This window comes from Aspergillus fijiensis, assembly GCF_003184825.1.
Source record: "Aspergillus fijiensis CBS 313.89 unplaced genomic scaffold BO72scaffold_75, whole genome shotgun sequence".
In the NCBI taxonomy this organism is placed as follows: Eukaryota; Fungi; Ascomycota; class Eurotiomycetes; order Eurotiales; family Aspergillaceae; genus Aspergillus; species Aspergillus fijiensis.
Window position 1 is genome coordinate 101617 of NW_024469051.1, and position 21382 is coordinate 122998.

Below are 21382 nucleotides of genomic sequence, written 5' to 3' on the forward strand. Positions count from 1 at the left end.
CCATTATTATGGTTAAGGGGTCTATATTCATATCAATCTCATTTAGAATAACCACATCATGGATTCTATATATACACTAACATAAAGGAGAAGGAGCTGAGAAAGCTCTACCGCTTACTTCATAGGGTCTAACACTGGTTGCATTAGAAATACAACAGGTGTCAATATCAATTTCCTCTAAAGCGGTAATCGAACTCAGGTCCCTACATACCATAAAGGTATAAAACGATACAGCACCTATACAAATGAGTACAAACAGTCCCGGTTGACTCATTATTATCATTCTTATGTCCTCCCCAAAATAGTACTGATACAGAGAAGTAACCTACATGCTCCATCTTCATCTTCATCAACTCTTTTTGTGTCTGGCCGTGTAATTTTTCAGTGCAAAGTGGAGCAGAAGCCGAGTGGGTCGTCGGGAACTACTCCGTACGTACCATTTCGCCGTTAGGCTTGGCTTCGTTGTTGTGGCGGCTTCTGTCCGCGTTCTGGACTCTCCTCCAGTCAGGTTAACTAATTAGATGCAGTGGATGGACAACCTTGAGGTCATTGGGTGTAATTACGCAGGTACGGACTCTCTAATACCTACTAGGTAGCTATCTTTAGTCTATCGCTACTCCTTGACCTTGTCCTTTCACATTCTCCGCCGGGCAGGGTTAGAGTTTATACATACTCACATTTTATCATATGTATATATATATATATATATATATAATATAACATGTCCACGTTTCCTTCCAAATTCCTTTCTGAGTTATCTGCCTCGCTAAGCAGCCAGTGTCCATGAATACTGTCATCTGTTCTGAGTCTTCTTGGTAAGCTCGCCTGATGCCTATGCAACAAGCAGCAAGGGGTGGGGGGTGGCTCCCCCCTCAGCCATGACCCATAGCAACATCACTTATATGCGTCATCACTCATGTATCACGACACGGAGAGTGTTTGAAAATCCCATGATAAACAGCCGGCACATGATCGTGTGCAGAGAGAGCCACATCAGATAACGGGAGGCATGGACGGTAATGAACGTAAATACAGATTAGTGTGTGTCGAGAAATATAGAAGCATAGGAATGATAGAGATTCTGAAGGTTATGCGGGGTCGTGTGTACCAGCAACAACTGCTCCAAAACTGCCCTTAATGAAGATTGCCTCAGCTTCATGACGAGTAATCTAGCCAGAAAGCATTGTGCCACACAATCCCGACATGATATAGGGTGGCCAGAGAATGCGACCATCAGGGCAACAAATGAATTGAAAGATGGCCCCCACGACAAGATGTGAGCAAAAGAAACATGACCCAGTGGAAGTACTATAATAACAACAATGAAGTATACCACGCGGTCATCAAGCCTTGCCGGTTCGACACCCAGAGAAAAATACTCGAAAGGCAACCAGACTCAGGTTTGATGCAAATGGGGTATAACTGATCCCAGCAAGAGTCATAATCCCAGCCATCCACAACATAAAGTTACCAACATGAGCTGCGGTGAATACCAACAAGGGAGGGCGGACTGGTGGGGATAAAGCCAAAACGAAAACCCTTAAGGAACGAGAAACAAGACAAGCAGGGAAGAATAGCTACTGAGCCAGATAGAAAATCGGGAAGGTTGAAGACATATCAATCAAGTCTGAATGAAAGACATGCAACGATGCGAACACGGCTATTAGTATCGGCCTGGATGCGCTCAGAAGCTGGAGTTGAGCTCAAATCAATCATTGAACAGATGGTACTTAAGATCCGAAGCATCAAAATAAGAATTGATCGGGAACAAATATCAGCACAAGAGTAAAGGCTAGCATTCTGTGACATGTAGATGCAGTCAGGCGAATGAGCTTTGAATGCCACCAGCTGAAACACCGGAGGGCGCATCGAGTTTCAATATACGTCGCAAATCATCCTCCATCTTCTTAGTATCGACAGATTGCGCAGCCGGACTAGCCGAAATGGCACGAGACACGGGAGAGTGCTGAGGTGGGGGATAGTACATTGGGTACTGTACGTATTTAGGCGGAGACCTTGGCTGCCCGTAGGTATGTGGAGGAGGGTAGTGCGCTTCTCCAGGAACAGTCGGTCTATTCCCAACTTTCGTCGAGAGAACCTCCTTTCGAAGAGGCGAGTATGGGGGCTGGGCTTGGTGAAAAGCGTGGTGTTGCGTGTATGGTATTGGCGAATACGAACCGATGCCAGAAACGGGTTGTTGGTGCTCGGTAGACATAGAATGCGAGTAAGAAGCAGGTGGCCCAGAAGTTGCTCTTAGGGGAGTCGCAAAGTGAGGCACACTATGGTTGGCAGAGGAATGCCCACTGAAGCTTCCATGTTGTTTCTGGGCCGTAACCGAGGCTGAGGACGGTCTCTGAGGGCGAGGGTTGAGCAGCAGGCTCTTCAAAGCCTCTGTCTTAACCTGTCGTTCATTTTCGTCCAGGTGGTCTGTTGACGGAGAGGGTGAACTGGCTGACCGCAGAGCATTCATGCGATCCTTGTAGGATGCAGCGAATGAGGTCCCGATGAGCGATTGACTGCTTTCGGGACCATCCACATCGGCCGTGAAGAGTCCATCGCTAGCGCCAGCGCCGATGGTACTGCGGTTGCAAAGAGCTTTCGAATCGGTTTGTGGGGATGATATTCTCATGATCGACTCCGGGCTATGCGGCTGCTGAGAATTTCGAGCTTCAACTGCAGCTTTGAAGAGAAAATCGAGTGGTGTGGGTTTGCGTCCTTCGTCCTCATAGACCGGACGCACTCTAGATTTGGAGGGCGTACTTTCTGATTCTGGACTGGTATCGAGATTGTCGTTGTCGGCTTCTAGTCCCGAAGAAATGTCCGACTCAGGCAACGACATGGAAAAAAAGCTTGGTATTGGAAGAGCGGACGGCGCTGGCGATGCATGAAAAGTAGGACCTGCATAATGCGAGCTGTCCTTTGCTTGTGGGGTGGAAAGATTGTGTGAGTGCGATGAGGTATGCCGATGCTCGTTGCTAGAAACAGGAGAGGCCCTTGATGCATCGCGAGGTTTTCTGTTGGTCCGCGCAGGCTTCTTTTTAGACGCACTAGGGTTATAGTTGAAAGAAGAGTCCGTGGCAGTTCCGCCAGGACTCTGATTCCGCGGTGGCGACGAGGGCGGGGTTGCCAGTAAGGTGACCTTCTGAGACAGCGGGGTGGTATTTCTTTTCGAATTCCGACGATTGTTTCGAGGACCCTTTGGCGTTGGAGGAGTAGGTGATTGGGTTGACATTGTGAAAGGCCTTCGAAGATAGACACAGCTTCGGAAGCGGATATGAGAAAACAAGCGCGATAACAAGTAGAGCCAAGTCAGAATAATTAGGCGAGAAATTCGCTGTATTACGCAGTGTGCCCAGCAGCCTGTGCTGGAAAACCCGACACTACAATCTCAAGAGACGACGAAGTGACAATTGCGCAGTGCGATGGTGAGGTGTAGCCCAACCAGTTGGCCTTGGATCGGAGGTTGTGCACGGGGAATATATGCAAGCTTCTGTGTACAAGATCAAGTGTGGAATGAGTAAGAGGATGGTAAAAGAGGAAGTAAGCCAGGGATCCTAGACATGCTCACATTTACACGAGCGATGAAAGACAGAGTAAAGAAAGCAGGCTGGGAAACATTGTAGGAAGTCGTTGAAGCTGGGTTGGGTTCGAAGTGGTTGTTGGACCATGGGAAGGGCGGGAAGAAGAAAGGCTGGGGGTGGGAGGAGCGGGGGTGAACAGTGATGACTCAGCATCCGCCGCCCACCTTGGCTCACTGCGTACAGTAAAGTCGGTCGAGGATCAGGTAGCAAGCAGTTGTTTTCAGTCAGTTACAGTGCGGTTGATACCTTCCCTCTCTCCCTTCGAGTCCACAACTTGGACGAACTATAAGAAGATTTGACGGTTCTCGCAGAAGTGTGAGAAGCGTGTTTACTTGCGTACGTCCTAGTAATCAAGGTGTCTCGCGCTAATTGCCCTGCCTACACTGTACCGTACGTACACCGCAACAAGTTATCAGTTAAACTGACAGGACCTAGTCTAACTAATCGAGGTACCGCCTGCTCTATCAACCGAAACCTACGTAATCCTCCAAGCTGCGCGCCCCTCTTCCGAGCCTCCGCAACTAGAGAAGGCATCATCTGGCCTTCGCCTACAACCCCGCGCTCACTGAACATATAAGGAACGACCCCAACACAAGTGAAAATGGCGGACGTGGAAATGAAAGAGGCGACCACTTCTGGCGCCTCTAAGGCGAAGGAGATGTCCAAGGTCACAGATGCCTCCAGTGATGGCAAGAAAAAGTTCGAGGTCAAGAAGGTATAGCCACTTGAAGCCGTTCTCCTATCTGCACATCGGAAATAACACAAGTATCGCTCTAGTGGAACGCTGTGGCTCTGTGGGCTTGGGACATTGTTGTCGACAACTGTGCGATTTGCCGCAACCATATCATGGATTTATGTACGGCTGTCATTCTCCTTTAAAACTGATGCCTGACGTGTCTGACGTGTTATATTTGCAGGCATCGAATGCCAGGCAAATCAAGGTTCATCTACGACGGAAGAGTGTACAGTAGCCTGGGGCATCTGTAATGTGAGCTTATCCTCTCCCCGTTTTTTGTGTACAGAGCACTGATCGGAATTACTCCTGCCAAGCACGCCTTCCACTTTCACTGTATCTCACGATGGCTGAAAACTCGCCAAGTCTGTCCCTTAGACAACAGAGACTGGGAGTTTCAAAAGTATGGTCGGTAGACTCGTGTCTGCTGCGATTGGGTCTAGACAGCAGGCTGGCCATGGCTTCACTCGTACATTCTCTAACTGAGTATGATCGGACTGGGAGGGATTGGGTGGCGTTGAGCGGTTTCTTTTGCATTCCGAGCAGTGACTTTCGAATTATTCATACAGATCTAGGCTGTTTGTGAGGGACGCGGACAACCGTGATCGAATCAGGCTCAGAATAAATTGTAAAGTCCACAGCTAAATCTCATGCAACTTTACACCATCTACCATGACCCCTGCAACTCCCATATCTGCCGACGTCGGTGCCAGCCATTTTTCAGGCCTCTTGTTGTACATAGGCCAAGGCGGGATCACCATCAAGCCAGTTGCTACTGTACCCGCGAGTCCAACCCAGAGGGTTAGATGAATGTCTTGCTGAATGTATCCCACAAGGAAAGCAATAGCCTTTCAAGAATACTCGTAAGCGGCCCATGGGACAGACACAGCGACATTGGTGATTCCAGCATGCTTGTACTCACACCTGACATGATGAGAAGGACCGTAGAAAGAAGTTCTGCCATGTGCTGGCCTTGGTAGTCCTGTCAAGGTAGAAAGGACTGGGTTAATGCTCTGTTATGTTTGACTAACGAGCAGGAGTCTACTTACTATTTGGCCTTCCAGAGCATCTTGGATAGGAGCTAGCAGATTGTCCATGGCAAAGTCTGTGGGCGTGCACTTAAATAAGGATAATCAACGCTCACGGTCGGCTTTGACTCTTCGTGGTCAGACACAGCCCCTTCCATGTAGTGACGGCAGCAGGAGTTGAAGTCGTGGCATTATCTCCACCGCCTTGGCTTATCGAGGCTCCGATACAGATAAGCCACCGTGTGCGGCGACTTCTATTGTTCACCAGCTAAACAAACAAAAATACAATCAACACCACCGGTGTTTGTTGGTTGAATAGCTACATAGTCGACTCTATAGGGCCTAAGCCGAGGATAGTGCAAGTGATTCTGGAGACCCCTCAGATAACGGGCTTTTAACCATTATACAGGTCGTTAAGTAGCAAGTCCACTTTATGATCCCTGGAACCATTTCTTGTGTGCATGCTTTGCCCCGGTAGATATCTATTTACTCGCAGATTGGCACGCTATAAGACCATAGAACCTTGCTTCAGATCTGTATGCCTATGTGAATTATTGAGGAAAGCGGCATGCAATTGTGGCATATTGGCACGTTCTTTAGTACTGGATAGTGGCACCGGCCTGGGCAGGCTCGAGCAGCTTCCACTGACAAGTGATGTTATTGGAAGCAAAGCGAGCAATGATACGATCTGCGATCTCCTCGAAATTGTCGGTTGCTAGAGCCAAAATAGTTGGACCCGCGCCTGAAAGGCATATTCCCAAGAGACCAGGTTGGGTACGTGGATTCATTGACTGAAGAATCTCCGTCAGACCCGGAATAAGAGTCTGGCGATAAGGCTGGTGAACCTTGTCTTGCATAGCCAGATAGATCATATCCGGGTCCGGGGGGGAACTGCCCAGGGCGGCAGGGAGCAAAGCAGTGCGTTGGAGGTTGTAAACCTGATTGACGTGGCCAATTAGTGCCGTGATACATCTCTTTGATAAACCCCGTACGCCAGGTGCGAAATGAGGGCCCAGAAAAACTTACCACATCCGCTCGTGAGTAGGAAGTCGGCAAGACGCTTCTTGCGTTGGCGGTTGGCACCACAAAGTCGGGAATGATAGCGATAGCCTTGATTTCCTTGGCCCACTGAAACTTCCTATAGTGGCCGATTCCAATAGGAGGCTCGGGGGGCCTCTTCCCGGTATCAAGGCCACCGGCGGGGGCGGGAAGGACTTCACTAAGAGGTATTTCCTTGCGCGCTACGTCCTCAGGCTTGAGTTCGTTGAGGTAGGTTCCGACGAAACCTCCAAAGAGCGAGGCAGCAACGTTGTCAGGGTGTCGCTCTGTAGACATAGTCAGCACAATCCCGCTGCCCCGGTAGAGTTCTGGCCACCTCTCTGCACCTCACATCTGGGATAACTCACCTATCATTAAGCAATAATCTAGCATCCGCTCCTTGCTCAGGCCCAGGCGGCCTACTTCATTTCCCAGCATTACACCGGCCACGACTGCAGTGCCTGATGAACCGAGACCTCGGCCCAGTGGAATTGGGTTTACAATGTGCACATGGGTCTCAGCGGGGAATGCCCTCTGGTCATGGCATCTAAGTACATATAGAGCTACACGGGTGATCAGATTCACTTCCGGATCCAGGTCGATCTTCTCGACGCTGTTGCTCCGGTCCTCGTAAGTGATCACACAATTGAGTGGTTGTGGAGAAGAGCCCTTAGAGGTATCGATGGTGACTTGAAGTTCGAGATGAAGGGACAATGCCAGGCCGATCACATCAAAACCAGGTCCGATATTGGCGGAGGAGCAGGGAATCTTTAACGAAAACGAGGTGGGAGAAGCCATTGTGTTCAAGAAGTTAGGCAAGACCAAAAGCCTTGAGCAAGAGAACAAACTTCAGAAAATGGTAGAGGTCGAAAGGATGGCCCGGAAGAATGATAATGGGATCCAAAGTACTTTTGATAGAAGTTGACTCGATTCCAAGTTGCTCGTCTCGGTGACTCTTCATGTCTTGGCGCGCCCGGCCGAAAATTCAACTTCTGGGAAGGAAGGGGACCGATGATCGGCCGAGGTCGGATCCAGAGAAGCTAAACCATGCAGAGTTGAATTGACTATTCCTACAACCTACAGTATCGAGTCAGTCGGCCTACGCTCTGATGCTCTACTACTCTACTACCTTACTCTTTCTCTTACGACCACAATTATTTAATGTATTGGCTACTTCAACAACCATGTAACATGAACCGGGTCTCTCACCCCCAGCAAACGGACCAAAACCATCCTTGTGACCACGAGGGATCAGACTGGGAAACCCCTAATTTCTTTGCCTCACGGAGCAATGAGCGGTAATAAAATCTTTGGAGGGAGATTCCATGATTACTACTCATTATGATTTACGGTTGGGACATCACATGCGACGAATCAACTAATCTACCGGCTAGAACGTGGGCTTCCGTGCTCGGGACGGAAGACATGCTGGAGCTAAATATAAAACTGGTGCCTGATGCCCTCGAGAATGAGAATCTTTGAACAGGAAGTGGGACTCGGGAGCAAAGACATAACTTACAACACATCTGGAGGTCGAGGGCATCTATGGAAACCTCCACTGGGTCTATCTGCTCAGGACAAAGTACAGTACTTTACTGACATGATACTAGGTAGTATAAACTCACTTAGTAGTACCAGGACCAGTCATACCAATATGTAGTACTATACTGTATTGTACTATGCTGTACTGTAATCCGTATGAAACATTCGAAACCACCTCATGATGCGAGATACCTACGTAGTGTCTCTTCAAAGCATGCCTTACTTATGTAAATTCTCTGTCGGTAAAAGCTATGGTAATTTGAAGTGGCAGTTGGTGCCTGGACAATGGAGAGTGATAAGTGAAGTTGTTGAGTACTATAAGTACAATACAGTAACCACACTGACTCTCTCGCTCTGTACCGATCTTTGTGGGGTGTATTGTCTTGTCTGTAAGATATATATGTACATACACTGGTGAGTTTAACTATCAAGTTAAAATTGTATGAGTTGAAGCTAAGGAAGCAAAGAGTGGAATCATCCACCTCCCCATTTCACGCTGACCCAAAACAAAAAGGGAGAAACAAAAAAGGAGGGAGGTATACAAGCTATGGTCATGCGATTACACCCGGGCAGTCCCACCCCAGTGTTATTGTGGCCCTCGAGCGGAAATCTCTGCCCGCCTCCATCGTAAGTAATTTCAGTCCACTGTTCTTTGAGCCCTTGTAAAATAAATCATTGACCAAACTCCGGTTTTCTGCCTCCCTCTTCCCTCCCTCCCCCCTCCCCTTCCCATCCCCTCCTCGTCTCTGGGCTTAAGACGGAATCACCTTCTCAAGGTGGAGAGTTCAGGATTACCACAACTCACCCCCGTTTTCGTTGATCCCACAGAAGGTCTGTAATGTGTTCCGAAAGGACTTTGATTAGTGGTGACTAACTTTCTGCGTGAAGTTCTCTTGCCGAGTGCACTGTGTCCAACCTAATTCTTGAGAAAAGTCTGGCTTTGCGGCCTCACACAAGTCATTCTAACCGACTTTCCTACAACCTCAACTTCTTATAACACATTCACCCCTTCCTACTGTTGGTGCCGAATCTAGGATCACCCCTTTCCAGCATCGATCATCAATCTGGATTTCTGACACGCACTCGTGTTCTTCTAGTGTCAAGTCGGACATCTAACGTCATTGCTCGAATCTTGAGGCGAGCTTCGAAGACACTGGTCAAAGGACTTTCCTTTGTCTAACCACCCCTTCTGCAACCCCCTGAAGCGACAACGCTCCTATTCACCTGATCCAGTCAAGTTGGCGGGCCTTCGCTACAACCAGTCCTCCCTCCCTCACCCTCTTCTGGGCCCTAAGTTCAGGGTCTTCTGCGGGGGCGACACCAGACCCCCCTAAGACGATTTTCCAGCAATCCTGAAGCTGGCACACGGACGCGCATCGGTAATGCCAGGCCCTACCGGCGGGTCTGGCTAATGGATGGAGGAGCAATTACTCCTGGGAATTCACCCATCATCCTGTGTGCAATATCGCGTTCTTGAGCCCAGCGGAACACGTCGAGAAACAAGTAGCCAGGGCGTTCAATATCAGTCATTTGCAACGCGCCTCCAATAAAAAGAAAACCGATCGACTAGTTCCGAAACACAGCGACTACACGGAAATCGATTCCGGCACAATGTCCGAGTCACCGAAGTCCGAGAAATACATGTTTCTCACTAGATACAGCACACCTGTCCCCGAACTCGATGACCACAGATTTCAACTGGATCCGCCTCGAATGGACGCCGCACCCGATGTGCCGCTTAGCCGGCAAAATACCGCGCCGCAGTGTTTGCACCCAGAGACTCCCCAACGCCCAGACCTGCTCATTATACAGGACGCCCTGCGAGAGGCCGGGTCCTTTTCGCGCGACTTTGAGCAAGCAATTGTCGACGACGATCGATCGATTCAAGATCTCACGGCACTGGGACGTCGTTTCTCTGTTGATCCCACCGGCAATGTCCGACATGGTCGCACTTACAGCCGCACACATCAGGATTATGCCAACTTGTCGCGCGAATCATCCGTATCAGCTAGATCAACCTCCCCGCCTAACTCGGTCGAGGCGTTCGCAGATCCACGTCGCCGGGAACGGGCGAATACCCTGGAGAGCCACGGAGCTCCTGATATTGAGGCCATTCTTCAACGTACTGTTTCTGGCGGTACGCACCATCGCCGTCCAACGTTCAGCAATGCCAGTGTGATACGTCCGCAGGCTGGGGACACACAACTGGAGCCCACCGATGATGGCTGCGTGCCAACGTTCGAGCAGCCTGGCAGAATCCCAGTCATCGATTACGAAGAGCTGGAAGAATTTGTTGCACTCAGCCAGCAAGTGAAGCCCACAACAAGCAGACGTAAGCATAGTCTGAGCTCACAGAGCAAGAAGCCGCGCATTTTCTACGACCTTCGTGCGGGCGTCCATAACTCCGACCGTGATGGCACGAAACGATCTTCAAGCACAGAGAATTCATCTGATGATATACTGGATTCAATTTCCGCGAAGAATGAGAAGCTATTCGCGGAAGTTTCGAATGAGAAGGAGTTACTTGAGAACATGAAAAATGAGAATGAGCCCACCCGGTTTGGCTTTTTCTCTTCCGAATCTCAAAGTACTGTGCATGCTGCAGAGTTGGGTGACCTGGTCTTGCCTGGGGATACTTTTCGTGATCTCTTCCAGCTTGGCCCGGAAGGTGGCGTCTGGTGGCTTGACGTGTTGAACCCTACAGAAGACGAAGTGGGTGCTTTGTCCAGAGCTTTCTCCATCCACCCTTTGACAACGGAGGACATCCTAACCCAGGAAGCTCGTGAAAAGGTCGAGCTTTTCAAGCAGTATTATTTTGTCTGCTTCAGGACATTTTACCAGATGGACAAAACCAGCGAGCAATTCATGGAGCCCGTGAATTTCTATATGGTTGTCTTTCGCGATGGAGTGCTTTCGTTCTCATTTACTGAGAATCCACATGCAGCTAATGTTCGGAAGCGAATCGGAAAGCTTCGCGATTATGTCTCACTCAGCAGCGACTGGATCTGTTATGCCATGATGTAAGTTGGAATCAAATTCGTGGGCTATTATGCTCTTGTGAACTGACGCGTGATGGACTAGCGACGATATTGTGGATAGCTTTGGTCCCGTGATCCGTGAAATAGAGGTCGAGTCGGAAGCTATCGAGGACCTTGTTTTCATTGCCCGTATGGATGATTTTGAGTCCTTTTTACCACGCATTGGTGGCCTTCGCAAAAAGGTCATGAGTTTAATGCGGCTACTGGGTGGCAAGGCCGATGTTATTCGGGGCTTTTCGAAACGCTGCAATGAACAGTACTCAGTGACGCCTCGCGGTGACATTGGCCTATATTTAGGCGACATCCAGGATCACGTCGTAACCATGATGTCTAATCTGGCACATTTTGAAAAAATGCTTAGCCGGTCGCACACCAACTATCTTGCGCAGCTGAATGTGACCAACCTCATGCTGGGTAATCATGTCAACAAAGTCCTCAGCAAGGTGACACTCATTGCCACCATGCTTGTGCCCATGAACCTCATCTGCGGTCTCTTTGGTATGAATGTGGAGGTCCCTGGACAACACACCGAGAGCCTTGCGTGGTTCTTCGGGATCATCGGCGTCATTGGTGCTATTATCATCATTAGTGGAGTGGCCGCACGTCGCTACAAGCTTGTGTAAGGCAGGTATACTCGATTTCCATTACCTGGTCATCGATTGTCTTGATTTTGGAATCATGCTTGTTTGACATGAAACTTTTGCATATCATGGCTTGGCCCCAATCCCTTTGTGTTCTGTGCTATTTGTGCAGTTGTCTGTTGAATTCCAAAAAAGTGTATTGAAGAAGCTGGGAGGGGGGCTTCAGATAGTGTATATATACTATAGAGGGATATATGTGTATCTTATGTGGTCCTGAATGCATCTCCATAAACTCTTTTATCTAAGTAAGCTCATATAAAATCTAGAAGCATTCAAGAGGGAAGGAAGCCGGATAACGTATGACTAAGGCACGTTGATATCTGGCATTGAATGCTCCAGGTAAACACAGTTCACATGAACTTTTTTTGCTCCAGACAGAGGCGTACTGTACTGTAATGTACTGGACTTGTAATGTACACCCCATCGGAACGCTTTCTTCATTCCTCGACAGAGTACTCCGTAGATTGAACCTCTTGTTCCATCTACTACTCGGTAACTCTCTCACGACTCGGCTGGCCTCAGCCGTGAGAGGCAGCACATCTCTTTCGTTTTTGGTTTTCTTTCCCTTTTGGATAACCAATGATTACGTCAATTGTGCTCAGAAGGGACGTGACCACATCTATCCATAATGGCTTTGTCGCACAGGTTTGCGATTGCCGATGCGGTTATTTTCCTGATCGCTTTCGCTATGGCTCTTTGCGCTGGTCCCGTCTCTGCTGACGATGCTGAAGAAGAATTCTCGGCGCAGCTGGCCGTCACCAGCCACGGGACCATATACCTCGGCGATGTCGACACACGGTTTGGGTTCCCACTGGAATCATATAATGGGCTGGAGTTTGAAGAGACTCGGGGACGAGAATTAGACTTGATCCGTCGAGCCCCAACGGGGGTGTCATCCCTAGGAAACAACCAGTACCAGGAAGGCACGCTGAGATTGGGTGAGACTCAGCATTGGTATTACCCTACAGATTCGACCGCTGGCGATAGCAGCAGCACCAACGAAACTACTTCGAAACGGAGCGAAGATATCGCAAAACGATCGACGACCATATATCTGTCCCTGACAGCCTGCTCGAAACCGAGTCTCAACAAGTCGGAAGATGCGACCGGTTCCTCGTCCACTGTGCCACAACTGCAGGTCTTCGTCTCGCTGTCCGAATCACTTGAGAAGCCCGGCCCCGACAAAGACAGTGCAGAACAACAGGTGTTTGTCGCGGAGGAGGGCTATATGGGCACGACTCTGGCAGCGGACGGGAATGTGTATATCGGAGTCACCGCTCCCAATAACACGCAGTATTTGGGGTCGTACACGTACCAAATCGCAGTATCCACCGATGCCTTTTTTCACGATGTAAATACCGAGGATCAGCTTCTATACCTGGTGGACTCGGATACAAAAGCCGCACTCTTCACGACGAAAAACCTCACAGACACAGATATTGACGCCCAGGACATCAGCATATGGATGAACAAGACACCCCCGTACACAATGTTTGCCAACAACTTGAACAGCACTGCAGTATCGGGTCTGGAGCGATCCTTTTGTGCCCTCGATCGGCTTGCGCAGATCGGTATGAAGAAGGTGGAGCCCAGTATGACTACACGTGGTGACAAGTTCCGGCCCAAGGAGCAACTCTATGCCACTGGCCTGAATAAAAGCTCTACCTATTTAGGGATCCTCGCCCGATACGGCAATTCTACCAGTGCAGGTAATGGGATAATAGGTGGCGGTGGGAAGGTTTGGAAGCCGATGAATTTTTCTACGAAGACAGGTGAGCTCTACAGTCGGACTCTGTTGCCTCCTATGCACAGTCTTTGCTGATAGAAGGACAGAGGACAATTGCGCGCTGGTGTACGACCTTTCATTCTGTTCAGAAGTCGCCTATGCCGTGCCATCGAACTCGTCCGCTCAAACCCCGATCTTACGCACATTCTATGACGACAATGCCGCATCTCTCTACCAAAATTTCAATTACTCCCTCCAACAGGTTCAGTGCAATGCTTCCAGCGAAACTGTGTTTTCCCTCGCTGTCTCCTGCGACAGCTGCGCCGAGGCCTACAAACAGTGGCTTTGCGCTGTAACAATCCCCCGGTGCCAAGACTTTTCGAGCACCGACTCCTTTCTTCAAGTCCGCAATGCGGGCCAGGCATTTTTAAACGGCACCTCCATCACCAACAGTAGTTTATTGACTAATCCTGCCACAAATCGATCACGGAATCCGTTGATCGACACTGACATCCAGCCGGGTCCCTATAAAGAGATCCTCCCCTGCCAGGACGTCTGCCACAGTCTCGTCCGAAACTGCCCGTCCGCTTTAGGCTTCAGTTGTCCCGTGGGGCAGTGGTTAAATTCTTCCTATGGGGTCCGGGACTCAAATGGCGATATCACCTGCAGCTACTTGGGAGCTGCGTACTATATGAGTATGGCGGCGGGTCTCCGTCACGATGTATGGAACGCTTTTTTTGCCCTGACCGCACTATGGACCGCGCTGTGGGCAATTGAATAGACTCCAGACACCGGTGCTGTCCCACGCTGACCGGTTCGCTCTACTTTTCCCTTTCTTCTTTTGGGGGGCTTGAAAGTATATGCGTGAATCAGGCTTTGGGACTCGTTGATCCCGACATCGTGAGAGATCTTGTGTTCTTGGATATATGTGAACATAGATACCCTTCTTGGATTGACATGTGATGTTGCTGAATGTGTATCATTGATGCTGACTTAAGTGCGTGAATTACCTGGAAACCATTTACTTCTTGCGTTATACGAGTATCCTTGGGCTAGGACGCTTGGTTCATCCAAGATAACTTCTGCGTTCCCTTCGACTTCAGGCATCTCAAATTTGATTCAAGCGATGGGGACAGGTTCCTAGTCGCCAATGCAACCTCAAATACGCTAGTTGGTGGCGACCAAGAGCTTTTGCCGAATGAATGCATAGAAAGACGCGTACAAGCACTAGTTGCCTGCATCCCTATGTTGCCGAGAAAAAAAAAACCAAGTTGAGAAGCTGGCACTCAAGGCCAGTAATATATCCTACCATTGATCATAATGGCAACTGACAAACCTCGATGCAAAACGCCGTTCTTTGTGTGATGGTATCTAGTCAAGTGAGAGAGAAACGCTCATAACAAAGGAATTGGACGACACGAGAAATGATAAGAAAATAGAAACGGCAAGATAAGAAGAGCACCATCATTTGAATCTCCTAGGAGTTGGTGTCCACATATTCCTCAAATTAGACGAAGAACCAGTAAACGAACCACCTGGGCGGGGAGTACTTCCTACTTGATTGAGCAGCTTTTGCCCTGCAGGTGTCAGCATCTTGCCTGCTCTTGTCCCAGGAGTAGCTGCACCTAGTGCCCGCTGCCCAAAGTCGAGTTGCGGACTGCTGGCGAATTTGGGGGTCATTGCCACAGGAGTTTTAGTCTCGCGGGTGACTTTTTCCGCACGTCTCGTCCGTGCCACCCGATCAACCATACGATGGTGAAGATCTTCCCGTCTGCGATTTTCTGTTATCTGGAACGGATTCGAAACTGCATCACCGCTTCCGAGCAAGTAGAAATCGTCCGTTATGGAGCCATCGCCCCTGGGTGAGGGACGGTCATACTCGGGCTCATCTTCATCCACAAACGCATATCCATTCACTCGGGGTGTTTCCCCGCCATTGTACCCTGGCTCTGAATCAGTCGGGCGAGGACGTCCGGCGATAGCATCCTTGATAGCCGATATCGATGGCGAAGGTGGAGGCACAGTCCCGGAAGTTGGATGGAGAGCCTCATTCGGAAGACGAGTGTTCTGGTATACTACACATTTAGGCGCTGCTCGAGATGCAGCTTCCGCTTTCTGCTGAGCCGTCTCATGAATGTCTTCGACGGATGAAGGCGCAAACATGAGTGAATTCTCCGGACGCATCTTCCATGTGTCGGGCTGAGCAGGTCGAGCGTTCAGGTCGGTCTTGATCAATGCCTGTTTGTTCTGATCTGGGTTACCTCCCTGGGCCGCAATCCGCTTGGCCTCCTGTCGATGATGGGCGATCTGTCGCGCGGTCGGAATCTTGTTCCCGTTCCATAGCCAGGCATATTTCTCCCGATGCTTGGAATTTCGCTTGTCTAATAACCTGTTGAAGGATTCGTTGTCCTCGCTAGTGTACTTGGCTTGAAACTCCAGCAACCCCAGCCGACTCACATCTAGGGCTTGGCGCTGTGTTTCGAAAACTGGTATATGGTTTCCTGATGAGAAAGCAGACGTCATCGACGAAGGCGTATCACCGCCCCAGGTCATCGGAGTATCCCCTGGCTTTCCAGTTCCAATGAACTGTGGTGTCATGGCAGAGCCAGGGCGAGTTCGGACTCTTCCAGGAGTTTGCACCAAATCAGATAGTTTCTTCTTTGAACTTGCAATCCACTCTTGATCCTGCGAGTCTAATGCATTTAAATAATCCTGCTTCACCTGAGCCTCCAGTAGACCAGGAAAATAATCGCGTGCGATGATTTCGGAGAGAGCGTCGGTGTAGACATCTTCATCAAGCACGGTGGCCGGTCGTTTGATGCGCTTCGGTGGAGGCGGAGGAGGCATCAAGCTGCTGTTGCTTTGACGCTTGACTAGGGTTTGCGAGGACTCAGACATGATTTGAATCTGATAAGTATGCAGGAATTCTTATCTATGGGGAAATTGCGGAGTGCGAGAGATGGATATGAGATGCATGCTGACACGAAAGACAAGATGTGAGTGAATGTATAGAAAAGAGGCATGGAAAGGGAGAGCGAGTGGGCGAAGGCAATGCTTAGAAAAAACCAGGCAGAATGCTATACCGCCGGAAAGCGGTGAGGATCATCGTCATGGCATCTCCAATCCAGCTTGCATCTCGGTAGATAGACTACATATATCCCTTACAGTACCCAAAATCAGTTTTGCTGATACTTGAGTCCAGAATCACACTAACTCATTTGTTTTTCTTGGCCCATCGCCCATGATTATCAATATTCCTTTCGGAAACGAACCCCGATCTCCTTCTCTTCTCGATGAAATGCAACTAGAACCCGAGCAACCATCGATGTTGGAGAGAACACAAGCAAAAGTAAAGTTGAGCATACATGCAAGCTGATCGAGTCACGGCCATGGATCCGAAGAAACATTTTTAGATTGAAATGCCGGGTGTTGTCGAATTGAACACCACTCATAACCAAATCCAGATCCCTATACCCAATAAAAGTGGCAAACACCCGATCTCTTTTTCTTTACGACAGAACCAATCGCTGAGAAATGCAAGAGAAGCGCAGATGGACAATGAAAACAAAGAGCATAGCGTGCAGTGTTGGTATGCAAATGTGCAAGACAGATTGTCGTCGCAGAAGCCGGGAGAGTAAAAGAACTGAAATCAAGTCTCCGCTAAAACAGGGGTTGAAATCATAAATTCGTGGAAGACGTTCTATGGCAGAACAAATTGAGAAGACACTCAACACACATACAATCTTTCAAATTGGAAAGGCCGAGAAGCTGGGGATTAGATGTGTCGCTTTGTCAGGGTGTTGACCGAACAATATCTCAGTTCGCAGCTGCAGGAAAGAGGGAATAAGACGCTCTCCCTTTACGACGAGGCGCGACTCTAGAAGCAGCCGCGACAGCTAAGGGTGCCGCCTCGGCCTCGCTCGTAGATTTGGCTCGGTCGTGGATGGAAGGAATGATGGCAGAACCCGGTCCCATAGGCTCGAAGCTTGCCTCCGGTTCCGCACGGTACAGCATCTGTGCTTCAAGTTCCCGTGCAAGGCTCTTGGTTTGTCTATGGTGAGAGGAGTCTGGTCTCCCATTCGCAGTATATTCGCCCGAAGGGATCTCTTCAGTTGGAATCAGCTCGCGGCTGTTTGCCAGACTGTGCACTAGGTCCGGGACGCTAGCGGTCGAGACGGACGATCGATGCTTGCGCACAATCGATGCCGCGCGGGATAAGATCAGACTTTCCTGGGAATTGCACTTGCTGATTGGGGAGAAGCTGCTGCGAGGGGAGATGGAATGTTCGATAGGCTGAATTACACCTTGCTGCGCATAGAACGAAAAGTGACGATCCGACTCCGCATCTGCTGTCAAGTAGTCCTCATACAAGGACTCTGGGTTCATTGACTTGCTCAAAGCAGGCCCGAACCTGACAGGACGGAAGTAATCACTGTCTCTCTGGGAAACAGACATCCCGGCGTCATACTCAGCAGTGGAAGGAGTAACAGCCACGTGGGAGCTGACTTCCAAGAATGAGGGAATGGAGTCCCGGTCCGTAGCGGATACGGCGGTGGCGCTCAGACGATTGAATGAAACCGTGGTTTTGTCTCCATCTGCCGTAGTGTCGGCCTCAACCGTCATATCCGCTCGTGGCTCATCAACGGAATTGCGAGTCCAGTCGAAGTTCGAATTCGATTCGGCTGCATGCTCATAGCAATAGTCGATATCAGCATCCCACGAGTCATAGATGTTCTCAGGAACAGTTCGCGTGGCGACCGAGGACCGCCTCCGGGCAACTTCCGAATTTGTCCGTTCAGTCACTGGTGCTTCTGTAGTGGGTCGGGTTTTGGGGAGGGTAGGAGAGCCAAGTGCCTCAGACAATTTCCTTGCTAAATCCTGAGTCACGTATACAGACAGCTCAGAATCAATTGCGGAAGCTGATTGGAACTCGGCCAATGGGAGCGAGCTGAGCCCCGTGGTTGCCTGAGAGGAATTCTCGGCAATGGGAAAGTCAGGCTCGACCCTATGCTTCAAGCTCGCAACTGCTTCATCATCACCTTCCTCTTCTTCTGGAACCCCTTCCAAATCAGAGGACAGGGTGGTCAGAGACATGGACGAGGTCCTCACATCAAGACCCTCGTGGCCAGCATCCGTGGTAATCGCATGGGCGGCGGGAATTGGAAACATATTCTGCACGTGTAGCTGGGACCATGAAGCATTTCCATATACATCATCATCGAGATCGTCACCATCCTGCGAATATACGTGCTCAGGGTATGTTGGCTGGCTGGACAAGCCCAAAATCTCATCAATAGCTCGAGGGGCTGGCTCAGGCAACTCAGGAGAAGACGTCAGCCTAGGTGAAGGAGCCCTCGGCGGAGAAGTTGCTTCCCCTAGCCCTTTGGAAAAACTGGGAACAGGTCGTGAGAAGTTTTCGAAGACGCGCGACTCTGGTCGTCTCCGAATGTCGCGCTGCTTAGGACTGATAGACGAGGAGCCACCTGGCGACGCCGGCGGGCTTACTGGTAATGTGTCAGTAGCGACATCGTTGTCAGCAATAGCTGCCCCGAATTGACTGAGATCTTCTGTGGAAAAATCCTGGAAATGCAGATCTTGAGCTTGGATGCCCTTGAGATTAGTGACAGGTCTTTGTGAGGCACGTATAACAGAGAATTCCGTGACCAAGTCAGCCTCGCGAGCCTTTTCGAGGGATTCAAACTGAGATGGGCTTGTGTGGGTTAGGTGGTGAAAGTCGAAAGGGTCTGAGATCAAGCTCTTCAGCTGATCATCTGCGCAGGTCATCAGCATGAGCATGCCATGCGAACTTTAAATAAGGCTCCCCGCGTGAAACAACGGCCGTGAACGAGGATGAAAGGTAGGCTTTAGAAGGGACTTACGTGCGTCACTCTGTCGTGGCTTATGATGCCGGCCGAAGAGGTCGGAAACTTCAAACCGGGGCTTCTCGCGGTCCACCTCATCTTCCTCGTCCAGCGTTGAAACTATGTGAAACTTACTTCCCCGGCGACGCAGAATGCGACTTCCGCGCGATAAAAGCGATTTCGTTACGCTCTCTGAACGGTCATAGCGAAAGCCAGCCGACGAACCGGCCCGGTCCCCCCGGTCCTCATAGGAGGGCAACGAGGAAGCCTCGACCGAGGTCATTGAGGAACCCGGTGAACGACGAGAGGAGGCGGAATTTGTGGTATTGCTGCGAGAGCGGCCGCCCAGGACAGACAACCGCTTTGGACTTTGCGCATGTGCGGTAGATCTAGAACGGATGTGAACCGGGTACTGTTCAGGGGAGCCATTGCTGGGCGGTCGGCCATAGGCACGGTCCAGATCCTGCTGAGACATGGTGCGGGCCGGAACAGAGGGACGAGTCGCGGGAAGGAGGTATTGACTTGACTGTGGAGGAAGGATATCTAGATGGTTTTCTGAGAGAGGACAAGGTGCGGGCCAAGCATGTGAATGTGCTGCGGTGCCGAGCAAGTGTTAAGCCACCGATTGCGAAGAATTGACTTGGCTTTGGACCATGATAAGAGCACACAAGAGCTCACGTGCACAGGGGACAATGTGATGGATTGAAGCGGAGTCGCAGAGGAGGAAGAACGATTGAGGGAGGAGGCTAGGGTTTATAGAAGGAGCGGATGAGCGACACGGGGAGAGAGAGAGAGAGGGGGGGGGGGGTTGAGAGATGAGGAAAAACCCCGTATCGTGCGGCGGAAAGTTTCTGGAGTTGTTTTAGATCGAGGGTTGAAACGGATGCGAGAAACACGTCCAAAATTTTAGAACAAGAAGAGCACAATTGGGAGGTTGGGAGGCAGCAGGACCGTTGAAGCACCCAGCCCAAGGTAGGTCAAATGACAGAAGAACCGGGCGTAGGAGATAGATATGTGTTTGTAACTGTGAAAAGGAAAGAAGTATGGCACTATGTATGGAAGAAGTTCGAGTGGGTAAGACCGATTTGAAGACACCACTTTTTGTGTAGATATGTACAGTACGAGAAGAACTGCAAATTAAAACGAAGGATGACTGGGGCCGGATTGGATAAAAGAATGATTCAACGTTGATAGAAGGAGAGAGGAAGGAGAAGAAGAACTGAGGCTAACGTTATATGGAGAGAGAGGGTTGAAGGGGCAGAAAAAGAAGAGGTGGTGGAGGTGGAGAAAGACGAAGATAAACAATGATTTTAAAAGGGAGAAAAATGAATTCATCACTACCACTACGTACTCTACACTGTACAGTACTACTCGACTTTCACAACCATGACTAGTCAACTAGACTAACACTAACTAACTTATACTTCGATGCTGGGGAAGTGGGAAAATTGAAGGTATCGTGGGTCTAAGGTTGTAGTCAGGTATTGTTACTTCTTAGGAACTTAACACATCAATATAGTACAGTACAGTACAGTACAGTACAGTATATAGTATTCTCACGATGTCGTTAATAAACAGGGGGCCGGCCGGGCCTGCTCTAGCCTCCCCTATACGGTCGACTTGTCCGCCGTCCTAAGAATTAACTACTGACCAGGCACGTACTTCGTATGGCCTGAGTTATTTATAATTTGCGCCATCGTCGGCTGCTACAAGCATAGAGTAAGGTGTCAAGTACGTAGTTGATTTGATTTGGAGTAGATACCTAGTGAATACTAAGTATCAGTCTTTATTGTAGAATCCATTCATAAATGTTCTTCTACATGGACAATATCCGGTGCGTATGTAAGTATTGTACAGTAAGCCCGCTGCCTTCTGATAATCCCTCAACTGTTGCCCACTCTGACCCACGGAACCCGCCTTCTGCTGGCTTGATCGGCATTCGGCATTATCCTGAGTGTGTAGTCTCGAGACTACGTGCGGTCCATTTCTACTCGTAGGTCAATTACAATTTAATAAAACCATGTATAAGTCATGGCCCATGTCAATATTGCATAGCCTTCCCAAACTCCCACTTCCTACGTAAGTCCGTATTAACACTAATCCGGACCTCGAGATTTAGGTTTTCGGGTCGTCTATGCTACGGGCAGAGATAGAATAACGATCCCTCCAGCCCTGGATTATTGCAGGCGATGAT

At 49.6% G+C, this 21382-nt stretch overlaps 7 protein-coding genes across 7 annotated transcripts; 2 read left to right on the forward strand and 5 right to left on the reverse strand.

Moving 5' to 3' along the window:
- Positions 1–1526: 1526 nt before the first annotated feature.
- On the reverse strand, positions 1527–3636 carry BO72DRAFT_274650 (proline-rich nuclear receptor coactivator motif-containing protein). The gene is made up of 2 exons (XM_040940233.1): positions 3569–3636; positions 1527–3490 (listed from the first exon to the last, which is right to left on the reverse strand). The coding sequence occupies exon 2, from the start codon at positions 3230–3232 to the stop codon at positions 1820–1822; it is 1413 nt and encodes a 470-aa protein (XP_040796488.1). The 5' UTR covers positions 3233–3490; positions 3569–3636; the 3' UTR covers positions 1527–1819.
- A 153-nt stretch (positions 3637–3789) lies between these two features.
- On the forward strand, positions 3790–5033 carry BO72DRAFT_452662 (SCF ubiquitin ligase complex subunit HRT1). The gene is made up of 5 exons (XM_040945776.1): positions 3790–3971; positions 4017–4296; positions 4359–4437; positions 4499–4569; positions 4632–5033. Exons 2-5 carry the CDS (start codon positions 4183–4185, stop codon positions 4728–4730), a joined length of 363 nt encoding a protein of 120 aa, XP_040796489.1. The 5' UTR covers positions 3790–3971; positions 4017–4182; the 3' UTR covers positions 4731–5033.
- Positions 4694–5524, reverse strand: BO72DRAFT_452663 (signal peptidase complex subunit 1). Its single transcript, XM_040945777.1, has 3 exons — positions 5364–5524; positions 5237–5296; positions 4694–5162 (listed from the first exon to the last, which is right to left on the reverse strand). The coding sequence occupies exons 1-3, from the start codon at positions 5409–5411 to the stop codon at positions 4956–4958; spliced, it is 315 nt and encodes a 104-aa protein (XP_040796490.1). The 5' UTR covers positions 5412–5524; the 3' UTR covers positions 4694–4955.
- A 115-nt stretch (positions 5525–5639) lies between these two features.
- On the reverse strand, positions 5640–7412 carry BO72DRAFT_439679 (homoserine kinase). The gene is made up of 3 exons (XM_040943422.1): positions 6749–7412; positions 6369–6667; positions 5640–6280 (listed from the first exon to the last, which is right to left on the reverse strand). Exons 1-3 carry the CDS (start codon positions 7176–7178, stop codon positions 5939–5941), a joined length of 1071 nt encoding a protein of 356 aa, XP_040796491.1. The 5' UTR covers positions 7179–7412; the 3' UTR covers positions 5640–5938.
- Positions 7413–9533: 2121 nt separating this feature from the next.
- On the forward strand, positions 9534–14108 carry BO72DRAFT_472427 (magnesium transporter CorA family protein; the record flags this gene model as incomplete). Its single annotated transcript, XM_040947139.1, has 6 exons — positions 9534–10942; positions 11004–11579; positions 11868–11898; positions 11976–12148; positions 12247–13373; positions 13435–14108. The coding sequence occupies 6 exons, from the start codon at positions 9534–9536 to the stop codon at positions 14106–14108; spliced, it is 3990 nt and encodes a 1329-aa protein (XP_040796492.1).
- Positions 14109–14363: 255 nt separating this feature from the next.
- BO72DRAFT_452668 (splicing factor ESS-2 family protein) lies at positions 14364–16347 on the reverse strand. The gene has a single exon (XM_040945778.1). The coding sequence runs from the start codon at positions 16223–16225 to the stop codon at positions 14792–14794; it is 1434 nt and encodes a 477-aa protein (XP_040796493.1). The 5' UTR covers positions 16226–16347; the 3' UTR covers positions 14364–14791.
- A 707-nt stretch (positions 16348–17054) lies between these two features.
- Positions 17055–19994, reverse strand: BO72DRAFT_274840 (uncharacterized protein). Its single transcript, XM_040940234.1, has 2 exons — positions 19207–19994; positions 17055–19098 (listed from the first exon to the last, which is right to left on the reverse strand). Exons 1-2 carry the CDS (start codon positions 19661–19663, stop codon positions 17144–17146), a joined length of 2412 nt encoding a protein of 803 aa, XP_040796494.1. The 5' UTR covers positions 19664–19994; the 3' UTR covers positions 17055–17143.
- Between the last annotated feature and the right edge of the window lie 1388 nt (positions 19995–21382).